Genomic DNA, 17,458 nt, shown 5'->3' with positions numbered 1-17,458 from the left:
AGGGAGGGATGGATTATCGGGATCTTTATTTTTAGGGAGACAACTGTGGAGGCCGGATTATTTGATATATAAAAGGCAGAAATTGATAGATACTTGATTAATCGGGGCATGAAGGGTTACGAGAAGACAAGATTGGGCTGAGAGAGATCGGAGCAGACTCGATGATCCAACTGTCTTAGAGCTTTTTTCGTATATGTTACGGTCTTATTGTCTAAAACAGAGCTAGACCGGAAGGGTCAGTTGGGAGATAACCCGACAGGACGCGTCTGATCGCAGAGTGTCAGCAGAGGATGGAAACCGGAGGGATTCGGCGAAAGGTATTTGGCGGGGAGGGAGTTGAGTGATGATTGCAGAACGCAGCAGAAATTGGACAAGGGGCATGGATAGCGAGGGTGGCACTTCACATTGGTTTAGAGCGGAACAAGTTTCAGCCTTGAGCGCGGCACGGGGTCATTTGTTCTCTCATGCAGCTGCATCCACTAGTTAAAGTGGAGACCGGTGCATACTTAAATGATGGAGGAGCTGTGGGCGATGGGGTCCGGCATAGGAGAGGAGCTGAGACATGGGAGGATTAACCATGGTCATGCAGATTGCCAGCGCTAATTTTAGGGGCCGTTTGGCCTCCTGTGCTTTTCTCTGCTGCGAGTACCGGAACAACCACAGGGTCGGTCCATTGCAGTTCGCAGGCAGCCTGTGTGCTCCGCGTCCCTCACTGTGTTAACGAGATGGGTGGACAGTCAATCTCCCAGAACTGCTACTCCTCCATGAACTCTCAGTGATCAACCCTCCGACGCTCCACCCATTCCTCAGGGGGCCACTGCGCAGGATCGGAAAGGCTACAGAAAGTTGCAGTCTCAGCTAAATTGATGTCGGACATTGTCCTCTCTCGCTCCAAATGCATCTTCGACAGGCGATGATCAGAGATAGGGCATGGATCACTAAGTATGTCCATCACCCAGGGCACGCACTCTTCTCATTGCTACCGTCAGGGGGAGTTAACGGTGCCTGAACACCCACATTCAACAGTTCAGATACAGTTCTTACCCTACGCCATCAAATTTCTGAATATTAAATGAGTCCATATGTACGCCCACATAATTTTCCTGCCTTTATGAACTACGAATACATTGGAAAATACGTAATTAATATTAATACATATTTCTCAATCTAATTTATTCTTTTATAACTTTGTATCTTCTGTCTTAGTGCCATAAGAGAACAAATGTCTAGATACGCGCCAGTGATATTAAACCTGATTCTCACATCCCCACCGTCAAACACACGGCGCTCCCTCCCGGGACCCTCGGTCATAAGACTCTCCGAACTCATCCACATCCCCCGCCCCCCCCCCCCCCATCACTTCCACAGTCACGCCCAGCCACAGCTCCCTTCTCAGATCTGTTACTGATTACGTCTCCGAGCCCCTCGTCCAACCCAATCCTTTCTCTCTAAACAATTATCACCCCCTCCGAAAGCAATATCCCCTCCAACGGTATCCACACCACGCCCCTCCCTGGCCCCTCATCGAATGTCCCCTCTCCACGGGCAGATTCTTAATATCACTGTTCTCTGATTCTCACACCTCCCATTCCAGATGTCACTGTCTCTCTGCAAGATACCGTTATGGGCTTGGTGTTTCGCCCCGAGTAGATTGACAGCCGTGCGAAAGGATGGAGGTGGTTAAGAGGGGGAATGTTGTGGGTATGACGTCTGTCCAGTGATAGCTGCTAAGTCTGGCATTACCCCACCGACAGGTTATCCTCCTGCGCTCTGACTATCCGAGCCGTCAACTCAGACCTATCTAACCTCACGGAATGTGATACCAATATGTTGGGAGAGACCATTTGGTTATAGGCCCACGTTAGTAATGTGACTGCTCGCATTTTCCCTGACGGTGTACCGCTCCGGTTCCACACGACCCTCCCCGCACCCCAGGCGGCGTCACTATCAGCTGACAGTTTTCCACAGAGTGGCTCAGTGTTGGAAGGGAAGAGGGGTGAGCTGTTAGTGTGGGTGTGTCAGCATGCTGTTTTCACTGCCCTAGGAGCTGGTTATTCCCGGTGGGGCTGAATGTACCTTCCCAATGAACAGTCGGATTTGACAGCAGCGAGCGTTTGACAAGAGATGCAGACCAAGTTAATGCAAACAGCGTTGGCTTTATTGATTCATGCAGTTAAGTTGGGAAATGGTTATCCCACCGCGGGACAGATGTCAGAAAGGCAGTGTGGTCAGTAGTGAGCTCCGAGAAGGAGCTGCCACATGCCGTGGAAAAAGAAATATTAGAACCCCTGCTACCATCAGAGTACACGAGAGTGTTTACAGTTACATCAACACAGGAAGTGGATCATATCAAACATCCGCCGGCTGTTCTGCCCAGTATTTACACAGCTCTGGTGCCGAAAACCCGTGCGGTCCGACAAAAGTGGCCCGTGTCTCTTGACTTTCCGTCGTGGACTCGCATTAGAGACACAGACATCCACTCGAACCTCAAACGTCAGTCTGGGATTCCTCGCGGTTTTGGACGTGTTCACTATCGTACTGTTACGCCGGGAATGAAAGAGATCCTAGGAAACGTCCAATCTGTCTGGTAATCGTGACAAATCGAATCAGGCTGACAAGGTAATATCATTTCTGGGCCACATCGCATTACAAAGGTCAGATAGTCCTGTGTCAGCCGAAGGACCACAGTTGCCAACGTCCCAGAACTGGGCTCCCAATAAAGCCACTCTGCGGCCCCTGTGAGAGTAGTTGATGATCCCACACGGGTTGGTCACGGGTATTCGATGTCTGGCATTACCCCACGGGTGAGCAGGCCACTGCTGAGATTACTGAGTGGCGGTGTTGGGAGTGAATTAACAGTGGAGAGCATGTAGAAAGTGGCGTTTAACAGGAAGCAAGTGGAGGATCCAAAGCGTTCTCGTTGGCCTCACGGGGCCGGGCAGTCGAATCCGCCGGTGGAAACGAACCATATCTCCTGACTGAAAGATATAAAAGAGAGTTGAGGGGAATGTTCCTGAGTGTGGAGGAGCAGTGCCTTTACTGAAAGTATTGTTCTCTTCATCATTAAACCGGTCCTCCTCCAAAGAAAAAAAAACAGCGGCGTCACAGAAGCAACGGGTGACTTATTGCTAGAATTTTCTAATCTAGAAACTCCCGTGTCTGTAGTTTGACTTCCTACGCCCATGGGATTCTTTGTTTCCACCCTCACAAGCAAAATCACATCCCTTCAATATTATAGTGACCACAGGTGTACACAATCCTGCAGGTGAAGTCTAAACAACATGATGAACAGTTGTGAGGTGACCTCCCAACTCTGGGTGCCAATGATTTTACAGCTGCAGGGCAACGGGTCAGACATCTTCACCATCTCTCTGTCTGTGTCTCCAATCCCACCGATCCACCTACATTTATCCAGAGGGATCCATTGTATGTCACCTTTCAGCTATCTTACAATTTGGGACCGTGTCAGACCTCTTGTTTATCTGTTCAAAACACCTGATCAAATTTATGGAACATGATTTTCCTTCTACAAAGACACCCTGGCTATGCCTAATCACTCCAACCTTTCCAAATAGAGGTGGATCCTGTATCGCAAAACCCGCTTCGGTAACTACTTCGCCTCATGAACTGGAGGGAAATCTTGCAGACAGGTTTGATAGAGGTGGTGGGGAACGGAAACATAATTCAGGAGGGGAATGGGATATGTCAGAGGAAAAAAACAGTGGCGTATTAGGACATTGTGAGGAAGGAGAGGTGGTGAACCTACAGACTGTAGGTTGGATTGTACTGCGCCTATTTTAATGCGAGAAGTGTGGGAACAAGGGAGATGTATTTCAAGAGCAGCTCAGTACATGGAACTACGGAGTTATGGCCATAACTGAGGCTTTGTTGTTACAAGGGCAGGAATCGCTTCTGGATGTTTCAGTGCTTCTATGTTTCAAACGGGACTGGGGGAAAAGTGCAAGAGTCGGATAATCTCACAGCAGCACAAATGGAGGAGTCGTGATCGGATCATTCAGTGAGTCAATGTGGATGGAGGCAGAATCCGGAAGAGTAGATATGCTATTGGAAGTATGAAGTAGACGGACCAGTTAAATAGCCAAATAATGACCGAGGAACAATTCAGAAGATTGATTTTGGAAATATGTAAGCATAAAGACGTTTATTATTGTGACATTAATTTCCCTTATATTGACTGGAACCTCCTTAGAGAAAAAGGTAGATTGGCAGAATCTGTTCGAGGAACCCATAAGTGGTTTCGACTCATTAGTGGCAGTACATCTGAAGGAAACGCCATATTAGACCAATGAACCAGGTCACCTGCCATATTTCCCGATGCGATACTGCCAGACCTCCTATCACAGACAGTGACCACAACTCCTATTCTTTACCCTGGCATTGAATGAGGATGGGAAGAGACGGTATTATAAATCAGTTGATTGGTGGGAGAGCGAATTACGATGCTATTAGTCAGGAAGTTGGAAACGTAAATTGGGAAGAGATATACACAGGGTAATGCACAACTGAACTGTGGAATTTTTTTCTTAAGGAAGAGCTAGCATTTTCTTCTGGATAGGTTTGTCCCATTGAGATAGGGTCGGCGATGGTAGAGTAAAGGAGTCATGGTTGATAAGAGATAGTCCAGAGAGAGGAAGAAGCAGACTTAAGATTTAGGAAGCAGGGATCAGAGAGGTTTCAAATGAACTACAAGTTAGCCAGGCAGGAGCTTTGAAACCCAAAGGCCATTTACACCTATGTGAAGAACAGATGGATGAATGCGTAGGACTGATCAGGAATAACAGCGGAAATATGCGCTTGAGGTCGGCCCGGATAGTGAAGGTCCTTAATGTATATTTTCTTTCAGTGTTCACAATTGAGAGGGAATTTTTCAAATTTGAGCATGATGTAGAAGAGGCTGATATACTTGAACATATCAATGTTTAGAAAAAGGATGAGCTGAAATTTTCGAGAACATTAGGGTACATAAATTCCCATTGCCAGAGGGGATCTATCCCAGTTTTCTACAGGAAGGGACGGAACATACTGCTGCGCCTTCGGTAATGACCTGTCTGTGTCATCCGGCTATTGCAATAGTATCACAGGATTGGACGTTGCCAGCTGTTATTCCTTTGACCAAGGAAAGAAACAGGGAAAACGCTGGGAATTACAGACATGTAGGCCCAACGTATGTGCGGTCAAACTGTTGGAGGATATATTTCAACAGTATTTCTGGACAGTTGAATAACGATAGTCTGATCATGGCTGTGAGAGGGGCAGGACATGTCTCAGGAACAGAATCAAATTCTTAATTATTAGACAAAGCACACTGATGAAGATTTTAGGAAAACTTTCTCAGCTATGGGTGGCAGACAAACGTGGCTACTGTAGATAGAACTAGCTTACCCACAGAAAACAGAGTGTGGTAACAGGTGGAGGGTATTTCGCTTGGAGGTCGGTGACCAGTGGTGTTCCACAGAAATCTGTTCGGGAAGCGGGTGATTAGGCTGTTGCATTTCCAGATGACATTTCGGGATAGTGTGGATTGTGATGTAGGTTACAACAGGGCAATGAGGAATGCAAAGTTGGGCTGAGAATTGGCAACTCTGAGCTCAATGTGGAAAAGTGTGAAGTGATACACTTTGCAAAGTCGAATTTGAATGCCAAATGCAGGGTTCATGACAGGTTCATTATCACTGTGCAAGAACAGAGTCATCTTTAGTTTCACACTCATAGACTCATCAAAGTTGACACGCAAGTTGAACAGGTTGTTATGAAACTGTATGAGATGTTGGCCTCAATCGTCAAGGGGTTGAGTTCAAAGCAGCGAGTAATGTTGCCGCTCATTTAAACTTGGGATATTGTGCTCAATTCTGGTCGCCCCATTACAGGAAGTATGTAACAGCTTTCGAAGCTGAAAAACTGAGATTTACCAGTATGCTGCCTAGACTAGAGGGATATTCATATGAGGATAGGTTTAGCGAGCTATGGCTTTTCCTTTTACAGAGAAGTGGGTGAAAGGCGACTGCATAGGGTTGTACAAGTTAAACGACATAGGTCATGTGGATGGCCAAAGACATTGTTCCCAGTGTGTAAATAACTATCAGGAGATATAATTTTAATGTATTTAGACGGAGGTATAGGGGCTGCCTGGCGTATGTATTTACACATAATGGTGGGTGTGTGGAACGCTGTGTCAGGAGTCCGGTAAGAGACATATCTATCAGGTACATTTAAGAAACTCTTAGACACATGGATAATAGAAAAAAAAAAGACGGCTCTCAGGAATGAAGGTCTTGAGTCGGCAACAATCAAGGATAAAGGGCGAACATAGAGGTCTAGTGTTCCATATTTTCTGTTCCTGACCGACCGTCAGCATGAGCACCCACCTGATACTGCAGCGTCTCTGATTCATTAACTGACCCGATCACAGTCACAACATTCCCCTGCACTTACCCTTGCGACAAACTTTGGAGCACCCTTGAATCCCTAATCGTGGTTGTGGAAACAACAAACAAAGAATTAGAGACCGCACATCAACCAGTTAACTGTGACCAACTCTTCCCTTATCACTGCCACCCGACGCCTGAACCCTTCCAAAGATGCTCAGTGGCAGCGCCGGGATGCCAGCCCACCTTCCCTCTGGGCACACTGACCCCTTAGAAGTCAACATCAAGTTCAACAATCCCACCAAATTCCTTCCCTCTATTGATGCCTGAACCGGAGAGTTCTCTGGAACACTGACCGAGCTTCTCTCCTGGGACACACAGTGTAGCCTTTCACACCGTTTCACCCCTCGGAGGAGCAGTGTGATAAGCGAGCCTTCTATCTGACAGCGCAAGAGCGTTCCCACCATTCCGTAGGGACGGACACCCAACCGATACTGCAGCGGCTCTGGTTCATTCACCGCCCCGCTCGCACACAGAACATTCCACATCCATTTAAACTCTTTTACCTAAAGCTACAGACTGTTTCAAGGATAAGATGAAGGTATAAAATTAGAGAGAGACTCTCAGCTCAACGATAGATGTAGTTTTGAAGAATGAGCTGGAAAATCATGGACCATTGAATGGCCTGGTTAGAGTAGCTGGAGAGAGGACGTTTCCTATGGGGGATTGTGGATTGGAGCAGAGTGCGTCGCCTAAGAGAGGATGAAGAATTCCTTTCGCTAGAACATAGAACATAGAATAGTACAGAACAGTGCAGGCCCTTCGGCCGCAATGTTGTTGTCGACACTTAAACCCTGCCTCCCATATGACCCCCCAGCTTAATAGAACATGCTGTAGTACAGCACAGCACATGAGGATCAGTAGATGCTGAATTTGAAGAATTCATCGCCATGGATGTGGAGGCCATGTTTGTGATTTTATTTAAGGTGGAGTTTGATCGGCTTTTGATTCGTAAAGGTAACAAAGTACAGAGATTAAAACAGGAGAAATGAGGCGAGCGGGATAACAAATGAGGCAAGATAACATTGTGGAGAGTCTCGATGGGCCGAATGGTTCAATACTTCTCCCACATCTCATGATCTTATCGAAAACTAATTATAAATCGTCCGTGTACAGCTACCTGCTGATGAGATTTTTGAGTCATTATTGAGGGTGAAACTTTGGAGTATCTTGTGATAAAACAGTCTCAGACCAGCAGTGTTTTGTACAGGGGAGATCTTGACTGAGAAATCTGTCCGGAAAATTTGAAAAGCTTAAGAATTTATTGCAGTGCTCTGCGATCGAACAGCATTCAGCCATTCACTTTTAGAGTCGAGGACAGTCGTTCAAACGGTCCCTTCCCTTTGAAAGAGCAGCGTGAGGAGATGGGTTTCACCACGGGAGCGTTTCCACCCCTCTGTCAGCGTGAGAATCCTAATGATACATTGCCTCTGATTTATTTATCGCCTCGCTCCCAGAGACAATCTTCCTCATGCATTTAATCGCCAATTCCGAGCCTTTGGCCGCTAATTGTTTTTTTGGCGCCAGAATCTGAAGAAGCCTCAGTCGTGTGCAGCGAGGTGCACCCGGAGACTTGGTTCACTGCTCGCTCAGCAGGACGTACACAATGCCGCCTCGCACAACACGGTGATTCATGGTGCCTTCATGCGAGGTGTTGTCTTTAGATGGGACAGTGATAATGGTCTGATTCTGACAGTGCATGAAGTGACTTTGCAGGAAGGTGGGACAAAGATGCTGACTAACTGTGTCTGGGCATCCAAAACGGGACACTACATGGTGGCTCTGCTTTAGGCTCTCCGTTGTCTCGGAGCACCAGCAATGAAATTCAGATCTTTTGCCCGGGACAGGGATTGGGAGACGGAAGAGTGGTTGTTTGTTAACCTAGGTGAAATCTCGTGTTTCACTTTCCAGTGCTGTATCTGCATGGGGTTAAGATATTTGCTATTGGTGACGTGTTGAGAGTGATGGATTCACCCTCGGAGTAAGTGTTCCTCACACCACAGGTGTGGGGTTGTCCTGTGTGGAGGCATGCTGCTGTCATTGGATATTGGGAAACTGTGGGTTCTGATGAGGAAGCTGTGCAAATGATATGTTAGCTCCGGAAACATGGCAAAATCTTGCGAGCCGCCCCAGTACATTCTAGGAAAGCCCGTTGGCCACAGATCGTAGAAAAACCTAAATAAACGTGTCGCTGTATGACCTACCTCATGCAGGAATACACGAAGAATTTGGAATTGTTGACATGGACATTCTGCACAGTGAGCGTGCGGTTGAAATCACCTACGTCGGAAAAGAGAAGCCAACGGATTTTCCTGGCGAACACATCCATCATTGGTAAACGAGTGACGAACACCTGAGAGATGCAAACAGCGTAATATGGCAACAGGGAAATTCCGATTCACCAGCTCCCCGCTTTCCACCCCGTTCTTCCATTCAATCAGTTGTCAAGTCATATCTGAGATCACTTTGCAGTTCCACTCAGCGCCCAGATTCCGGACCCGCGATACATTCCCCTACACGTCCTCTCCCTTCAGTATCCCGGAACAGAAACAATCCGTTAGAAACGCACCCACCATGACTCACTGCATCTACCTCAGGTTCAGATTCAGATACACTGATTTATCACACTTCCTCGCCTTTTTTCAGACCGGCCTGTCGTTTCCTCAAAGAATACCTGCATATTTGTCAGGCATGATTTCCCGTTAAGATAATCATGCTCTGTTCGTCCTTTTGCACCGTGTGCATTTAAGTAACCCCAAACTCTTCCTTCATATTGGACAGCAAAAGCGTCTTGAGGTGCCGAATTCCACACCCTCCTGGAAAACATTGATCTTATTCTCTGCTGACAGATCTCTGGGACTTAATCTCAAACAACTAAACCAACTCCAGCTTTTCCTCCTGGTCAAGTATTTGTGTCTGATTTCAGCAGCTGATAAAGAAGAAACCATCAGACTATTCCATAGGGCTCCTTCCTGAACACCTGCCTCTCTAGAGATTGGGGGGTGGGGGGTCAGACATAATACAACGTATTGACAGCTTTCAGCTGGTACTCACTCGTGTATCGGTTGCTGTTGGAGGATTGTCCCAGAGCTCTTCGGGAAGCAAATTGTAGATTGCAAGCACTCTATACCCGGTCAATGAAACGAGAAATTGTCCAGTGTACGGGATCCACATCTCTAAGGGTTTTGTAGAATGTTATAATACTTCATACAGGTCTTTGGAAACACTAATGTACTTAAGCATTAGTTTCAAAATAGAACCCTACGTTCCGCGATGTTGTGACCTCATTGTAATCTATTTTAAGATCAATCTGAATCTTCGCTCCCACACAGACCTCCATATGCTTATCAAGGAGTTTCCTAAGTGATCCATTGTGTCTGCCTCTGCCACCACCCCGGGAAACACACCACACGCCTTCTCAATAACCCTGTCAATTTCTGCTGCAGGTTTGATGGACCTGTGGTGCGGATCCCAGATTTCCTTCTGCAATCTAACTTCACACTTGTCGGGCTTTAACAACAGCTGCCATTTCTCAGCCCACTGCCACATCCTGTCACTATCTGCTGCAGCTGACAGCAATTCTCTACATTATCTCCAAGTCAGCAAAGCTTCTTGTCATCTGTGAACTTAATATCCCAACCTACACTGCCTCATCCAGTTCATTCCAAGTCGTGGAGTCAGCGGATCATTGAACAGAACAGACAGAAACAGGCCATTCGGCCTATCTGCTCCGTGTTGACCGAGTTAAACTGCCAGCTTCCATCGACCAGCACAGGGACCCTAACCCTTCATACCCCTCCCATCTATGTAAGTGTCCGAACTTCACTTAAACTTTGAAGACAAGCTCGCATGCACAACTTCTGCTGCCAGGTCTTTAAACATTGCCATAACCTTTGAGTGAAGACCAAACTTTTCACCTTTCACCCTTAACCTCTGCTTGTATTCCCACCTAGCCTCAGTGGAAAACGCCTGAATGGTTCAATCTATCTATACCCATCATAATTATTAAACCTCTGTGAAATTTCCTCTAAATATTCTGTATTCCAGAAATTAAAGTCCTAACCAATACAATTGTCTCTCATAGCTAAGGTCCTCAAGACCACGAATGCCCCTTAAAATTTATTCTGCCCTCTTTCAATCTTGTTTAAATCTTAGTTTAGACAAGTTAACTTTCCATTTCCTTTACTCAGTTCTTTTATTTATTAACACCAATGTACAAACATCTTGAATTACGACCCGATCAACCTGTGATGCTACTCTCAATCAATTGTGGACCTGTATTCCCAGATCCCTTTGCTCTGCCGCACTCCTCAGTGCCCTGTCTTTCACTGTTTAAGCCCTACCGTGGTTGGTCCAACCGAAGTGAAAAATCTCGCACTTGACTGAATTGAATTCCATCTGCCGTTTTAAGCACAATTTCCAGCTCGCCCAAACCCCGCTGCAGGCCATGACAGTATTCCTCACTGTCTACTACATTCCCGATCTTAGTGTGGTCCCTGAATTTTACTAATCGACTTAACCACATTATCATTCAGATCCCTTAGATAGATGGCAAACAACAACGGACACGACATCAATCCCTACGGCTCTCTACTAGTCACAGGTCTCCAGCCAGAGAGGCAACAATGTACTTCGCTGCTCCACAAAGCCATTGTCTAATTCAAATTACTACCTAACCTTGAATGCATCGAAACTTCTTGACCAAACGCCCACGCGGGCCCTTCTCAACTGGAATACTGAAATCCATGTATACAATGTCCACAGCCTTGCTTTCATCAACTTTAGTGGCAACGGCCTCAATAACTTAGAGGCAGGAAACTAAGCTGATTAAACTTCATCCATGTCAAAACAAATACTTATGTATCATTTGTTTAGAATACCTTCAACTAATTACAGCAACAACATTACCACTTTTCCACTTGCATCCCTAAGATGCGACAGGACAACAAACACGTCCTTCTCTGTGAAGATGTTGCCACTTTGCCTCTGTGCTATTGACTCTGTAGAGGTCTACTGACTAAATACAGATGAAAAAGAAAAATCATTTATGATCTCCCTACTTCTTTTATCTCCACATGTCTCCATACAGTATTAGTATCCCCAATCATCCCGATCATTCCCTCCCCTTGTCTGTTGGGGAAATCTCATGTGCTCCATTGTTGCTCCTGATTCTTTAAAAAAAACCTATTCCATTGCATTAAGGTTACTCCATAAATAGATATGTTGTTCCTACCTGCTTATACGTGATGCACATCTCCACTTTTTCTTACCAAGCGCCTCCACATCTCTAGAAAACGACGGTTTTCTACACTTATCATCTTAAACTTTTACATAAAAGCATTGCACTCTCTCGACGGCAATGTTCTAATACTCCAACTTATCAAATACATATGTGTCTGGAACAGTCTGCCCCAGTTGACAGTCGACAGATTGTTTCTGATGTCATCAATATTGGCCGTTTTCCTACCTTCCAGGTTTCGCCCAGCGAGATATAGGTACAGCGGTGCGATATCAGTTTTAACATTGTGGACGGAGCTGCCGTGTATTCCAACCCAGACCGAGTCTTTGTAACGGCGGAACTGTTGAGAGAGAATGGAGTTCTTACTATAGGAGTTGTAAGAGGGGTTCGGTGATGTGTGTTTCGTGATTGAGGAGCAAGGATGGCACACGACGAGGCAGAACGAAGTGAGCACAGCGACGGATAGAATGTCATGACACTGAGCAGCGTAAGGGCTTAAAGTGGCACAAGTTCCTCTGAATAGGTACACTCGGTACTCCGCACATGTGTCAATAGTCCCTTCGTGCACCGAAGGTACCCTGGCCAGGCGGCAGCGTATTGTAACAACCAACGTAGGGTTTTATAGCACTCGCAAATGGGTTCAATTCCCCGCCATCCACATAATCATTCTCGGCTGTAAAGAATTCTCCGTTCTCCCCGTGATCGCGTGGGTTTCCTCCGGGTGCTCTGGTGTCCTCCCATATTACAAGGACGTATTGGTCATGGAGAGTCATTGGTGGGAAGATATGTTGGCACCCGAAGCGTGACGATCCATGTGAACTGCCGCAGCACATCCTCAGAATTTGTTGGGCGCAAATGATAACAACGGATTCACTGTCTGGAACAAGGTAGTTGTGACAAATCAAACATAGAACAGGAACATAGAGAAGTAGAGGGACCGGCCTTTCAGCCCACAGTACTGTGTCAGGTCAATTAAATTTGTAATCATCTGGCTGACTAAACTAAGTCCCTCTCCCTTCACATTGACCGTACCCTAACATTTTCCTTCAGGTGCCTGTATAAACGCCATGGAAAAATCTCTAATGTATCTGTTTCCGCCAGCATGAAAGGGATGAAAGGGTTACCTTATGAGGAAGGTCTGGCAGCTCATGAGCTGTATTCCCTGGAGTTCAGAAGAATGAAGGGGGATTTCCTAGAAACATTTAGAATGTTAAAAGGCCTGGACAGATTAGATATGGTAAAGTTATTTCCATGGTAGAGGACTCCAGAACAATTTGGCACGGCTTCAGAATTGAAGAAAGTCCTTTTAAAACTGACATGCGGAGAAATTACTTTAAGCAGAAGGTGGTAAATCTTTGGAATTTGTTGCCACGAGCGGCTCTGGAGGCAAAGTCATTGGGTGAATTTAAGGCAGAGAGAGATAGGTTCTTGATTAGGCAGCGCTTTCAAGGGTATAGGCTGAAAGCCGGGCAGTGGGGATGACTGGGAGAATTGGATCACCCCATGTTTGAATGGCCGAACAGTATCGATGGGCCTAATGGCCTACTTCTACTGATATACTTTATCGCCTTATGGTCTATCAACGTAGATCGCACACTCGAAGCATTCAGCGCACTCGGGGTGACAAACCTTGTCCGTACAATCTCATGGAGAAATAGAGAAGTACAGCACAAGCCCTTCAGCACATCTAATCCATGCAATGACCATTCAAACTGCTACTCCAATCGACCTTCACCGAGACCAAAGACTTACATAACCCTATCATCATATAACGATCCAAACTTTTCTTAAACGTTTACATCGAGTTCGCATGCCTCGCTTGAGCTGGGAGCTTATTCCATGCTCTCACGATCCACTCAGTGAAGTGGTTTCCCCTCATGTTCCTTTATAACTTTTTAACTTTTCACACTCAACCCAGGACACTGGTCGTTGTCCCACGCAACACCAGTGGAAAGAGCCTGCTTGCATTTACCCAATTGACACCACTCGTAATATTGTAAACATCTTTCAAAACCACCCTCAATCTTCTGTCTTCTAAGAAATACTGACAAAACCTTTTCAATATTTCCTTAAAGTGCAAATGTTCTGGACGCGGCAATATCTTCGTAAGTTTTCACTGTGCTCTTTCAATCTTAATTACAACTCTCCTGTATGTCGGTGACCACAACTGCAGACAATAGTCTAAATTGGGCTTCACTAACGTCTGGAACATCTTCAACACAACATCTCATCTCCTGTACTCAATACATTGATTAATAAAGGCCAATGTGCTGAACGGTTTCTCTAGGATCCTATCTACACATGGCGACACTTTCAACGATTTATGGACCGTATTGCAGATCGCTTTGTTCTACCACACTCTTCAGTGTCCTGACGTTCACCGTGTAAGGCTTACTGTGTTTAGTCCTGCCATAGTGTATAGCCTCACACTTGTCTGCATTAATTTCCACCTGCCATATGTTAGAGCATTTTTCCAGCAGTTGTATATCCCACTGGAGCCAAGATAGTCTTTCTCGCTGCCCATTACACCCCCAGACTTGGTGTCTTCGGCATTTTGCTGACACAGTTAACCACATTATCATCAGCTGCGTTGCTATAGATGAAATAAAACAACAACAAACACAGCACAGCCTGTAACACATTAATACGCCCAGGTCACAATCTGAGAGGCAGCTATCTACTGTACTATCTGGTGTCTCCCACAATGCCTTACCTTCATACATTTTCCTGGTAAGTTCCTGAAAAAACTCGATAATTTGGTTAGGAATAACCTACCAGGCACGACGCCATGCCGACAGTACTTATTTAGTCAACTGATATCCAAATACTCCTACATCAGGTCCCTTGGAATACTTTCAGGTAACGTTTCCTCCGCTGATGTCAGAAATTGCGGCCTAGAATTTTGTGGTTTATGTTTAAACTCTTAAAAATAGTCTTAAAAATTGGTTGTCCTCTCCTCCTCTGGTATCTCTCCAATTGCAAAGGATGTTTTAAATGTTTCTGCTCGGGCCCAAGCATTCCAGGTTATGATCCGGTCCGCGGATACCGGACTCCGGGTCTTGCAGCCGTCCCTCCTGTCACCCTTAAGCCAAATAAGATAATCTTTGCTTAAGGAGGCGCACCTGTTGCCTATCAGCTGGCAGGTGGATATAAGGGACTCTGGTACCGAGTCTGGTTGGGTGGGTGGGTTTCCCTGCTCTAAACCTGTTTTGTCTTGTTCGCTGGTTTGCCATGTTCCGAGGTGTTTCGTCCGATCGGCCCTGTTCGTTCCGGTCGTCCCGGCTTGGAGTACCTACAGTCTCATCCTCAGGTTCTGTGAGTCAGTCTTGGAGTCACCCCGGACCAAGTTCCATTCCGATCCCTTGCCTCGGTCGGGTAGCAGGCCGGTCTGCCGTTGCCCGGCAAGGGGAATCTGTCCCCTTCCTACCCCTCACCTCTGATGGGTTGTGCCCGTTACCTGCCCAGGTGTCCTGCGTCTTGCCCCGGACACCGTGTTCCCGCCCTGGAGGCGGCCCTGCCCAGGAGTGATGCGGCCGCCCAGGCAGCCCTCCTGCCCTGCCACGAGCTCTTTCTGAACCCCATGATTACCTCGCACGCCCTGTCTCTTTCGCATGCCCTGGTCGCTCCATCTGTTTCTATCCTTTAGTTATTACTGTCCTGCCCCTAGTACTTCAGTGCCTGCGTCCTGCACTTGGGTCCACCCTCCTGTCCCCCCTGTGACAGTTTCTCTGCACTTGTTACCCTCCCCTCTTGTTCTGACAAGCACATAGAAGTTTTGTAGTCTCAACATGTTGTTTTTGAAGTCCTTCCATGTACAGACAAAAATAAATCACATTTGACGGCCTCCTACATACTTCTTTTTAACGCCTATCACGTACAATATATGCCAGCGTTACTTATCAAACTTTTTAACCCTTATTGACATCTCCTCAGCTACCGCCGCTGCAAAGAAAGCATTCCGAGTGTGCACAAATTCCTACTGCAGCATGGACCCACTAATTCAGTAAACATCCCAGTAAAGCTCCTTCGTACCCTCTCCAAAAGACACATCTTTCTTATAGCCCTTAATTTACCTTTCACCCTTCCCTCCCTGGGTGAAGTGGGGCCAGGGTGGGTAGTCAGCAGGCTGCAGTACTCCAGCTGCGTCTGACTCCCCGGGTGCTGCGGGATCAGCAGCTCCAGGGTTCAGAACCAATGACGGCGGAGCGGAGACAATTCGTCCCTACGGCCTGAGGAAGAATGACGTGGACGGGAATATGCACGTGGCGGTGTCGGGTAAATAGAGGCTCAGATGTCAACAGTGAGCAATGATCTGTGGCAGGGAGATTCTCTGGGAAACGGATGTAGCTGAAGGAGAGACGGGACGTCTGGGGGAAGGAGGAAAGGAAAAGTAATAGTCAGCGATCACATTACCTGATAATCCGCAGTGGTGCAGAGGACATCATATCCCAAGCAAGGACTGGAAGCAAAAACACAATGAGAGAGTCAGAAGCTCAATAGACAATGCAAACAAGCATCCCACACATTCCACAAAACAGTGGATTCTCTGATGTGTGCCATCAGAAGAGAAGGGCTCTCAGATCAAACCCGACAGTGTAACAAGGTACAACATTAAGAGAGCCGTGCGCTAAACATGGAGGATGTTATCTGGTGGGAGGCTGGTTTGCAGAAGGACGCCGTGCTGGAGGGGAGTGCGAATGTATTTTGTTAAAGGAGCTCGGATCTTAGCTCTCATATTGTATGTTGCCGATTGTCTACCGTTACTGCTTGGGCTCGGTACAAATGTTTAATCCAACTACCCAGTTGTGGTTCTTGCCTCGGTTTCCGTCGCAGGGAGAATCAGGATTTAAGCGATATGGATTGAAGAGGTGGAGTTTGTGAATGGAATCCGAGTTGGGGAGGGCGGCTGGTCCCGGAAAACTGATTGAAGGAGGGAGGCGAGGCAGGCAGTGCCTGGTCGGAGGCACTGCAGCACACGGAGGCAGCACTAGCAGGGATACAAGGTATCGGGATAGAGCGGCAGATGGTGGGACTGCGGCAGGAAAGGAATTTGATTCTTGTCTTACTCTTTGCTCAAGCCTTCCACGCTGGCCAGCGAGGCGACAAGCAGAAACACGGGCAGCATTGTTACCCTATGAGAAACAGAAACAGAAACTATCCAGTATTTGCCATGGACATAAGGCCATTCACAGGGTTATACAGCAAACAGCCCATCGGCCCGCCGAGCCAGTTCTAGTACTCAACATCGTTGTATTCCGAAATAATTCGTACATTGGCTATAATCCCAGAAATTTAACTGGCTCATCTCGATGCAGGGGATGGAGTGTTTGTGTATCTCTACCCAAGCACTATCCTTCCCACTGCACCGAAGCGGATTCTGGTTAGCATCCTCGACAGCAGGAGAGCCAGCCCTAGTTCATTCCGGTCTCGTAACAATCCTGGTGAGCCTCTCACTCCGCCTCTTCGATCTATATTGTGTGCTACTGAAGCCTCTGCTACATGGGATAACGTTCCCGCCGTGTGGACTATGCATGCCCTCCATCGGTTAGAAAACCTCAGGTAGCCTCCTCCACTCCAGGAAAAGACAGAGTTTCTGTCAGAGAGATGGTGAAGGAGGGAGTGCGAGAGAATAGGCGGGAGAGGAGGAGTGATTGAGTGGAATTGGATGAACACGGTAAGGAAGATGTAAGAGCGGGTTGAGGGTAGGGCTGGTTGGACAGAAGGAGAGAGTTTGGTGTGGAGTGTAAAAATAAGCTTTACACTGTACCTCGTA

The 17,458-nt window shown here is 46.8% G+C and overlaps 1 protein-coding gene across 4 annotated transcripts in view; it reads right to left on the bottom strand.

Annotated features, from left to right (window-relative positions):
• Positions 1-1,893: 1,893 nt before the first annotated feature.
• Positions 1,894-17,458, bottom strand: part of LOC140721815 (uncharacterized) — a 51,987-nt gene continuing 36,422 nt past the window's right edge. For 2 of the 4 annotated variants that reach the window (XM_073036622.1, XM_073036621.1), the window contains 7 exons: positions 16,752-16,817; positions 16,099-16,144; positions 11,914-12,025; positions 9,501-9,622; positions 8,651-8,799; positions 6,454-6,486; positions 1,894-2,978 (listed from right to left, as the gene is read on the bottom strand). In XM_073036622.1, the coding sequence (XP_072892723.1) occupies positions 2,927-2,978; positions 6,454-6,486; positions 8,651-8,799; positions 9,501-9,622; positions 11,914-12,025; positions 16,099-16,144; positions 16,752-16,817 (580 nt within the window). In that variant the 3' untranslated portion in view covers positions 1,894-2,926. The remainder of the gene's footprint in view (positions 2,979-6,453; positions 6,487-8,650; positions 8,800-9,500; positions 9,623-11,913; positions 12,026-16,098; positions 16,145-16,751; positions 16,818-17,458) is intronic. The other 2 variants (XM_073036624.1, XM_073036623.1) reach the window with 1 other exon arrangement.

This window comes from Hemitrygon akajei, unplaced genomic scaffold (assembly GCF_048418815.1).
Source record: "Hemitrygon akajei unplaced genomic scaffold, sHemAka1.3 Scf000062, whole genome shotgun sequence".
Taxonomy (NCBI): Eukaryota; Metazoa; Chordata; class Chondrichthyes; order Myliobatiformes; family Dasyatidae; genus Hemitrygon; species Hemitrygon akajei.
This window is presented reverse-complemented; position numbering and strand designations above follow the sequence as displayed.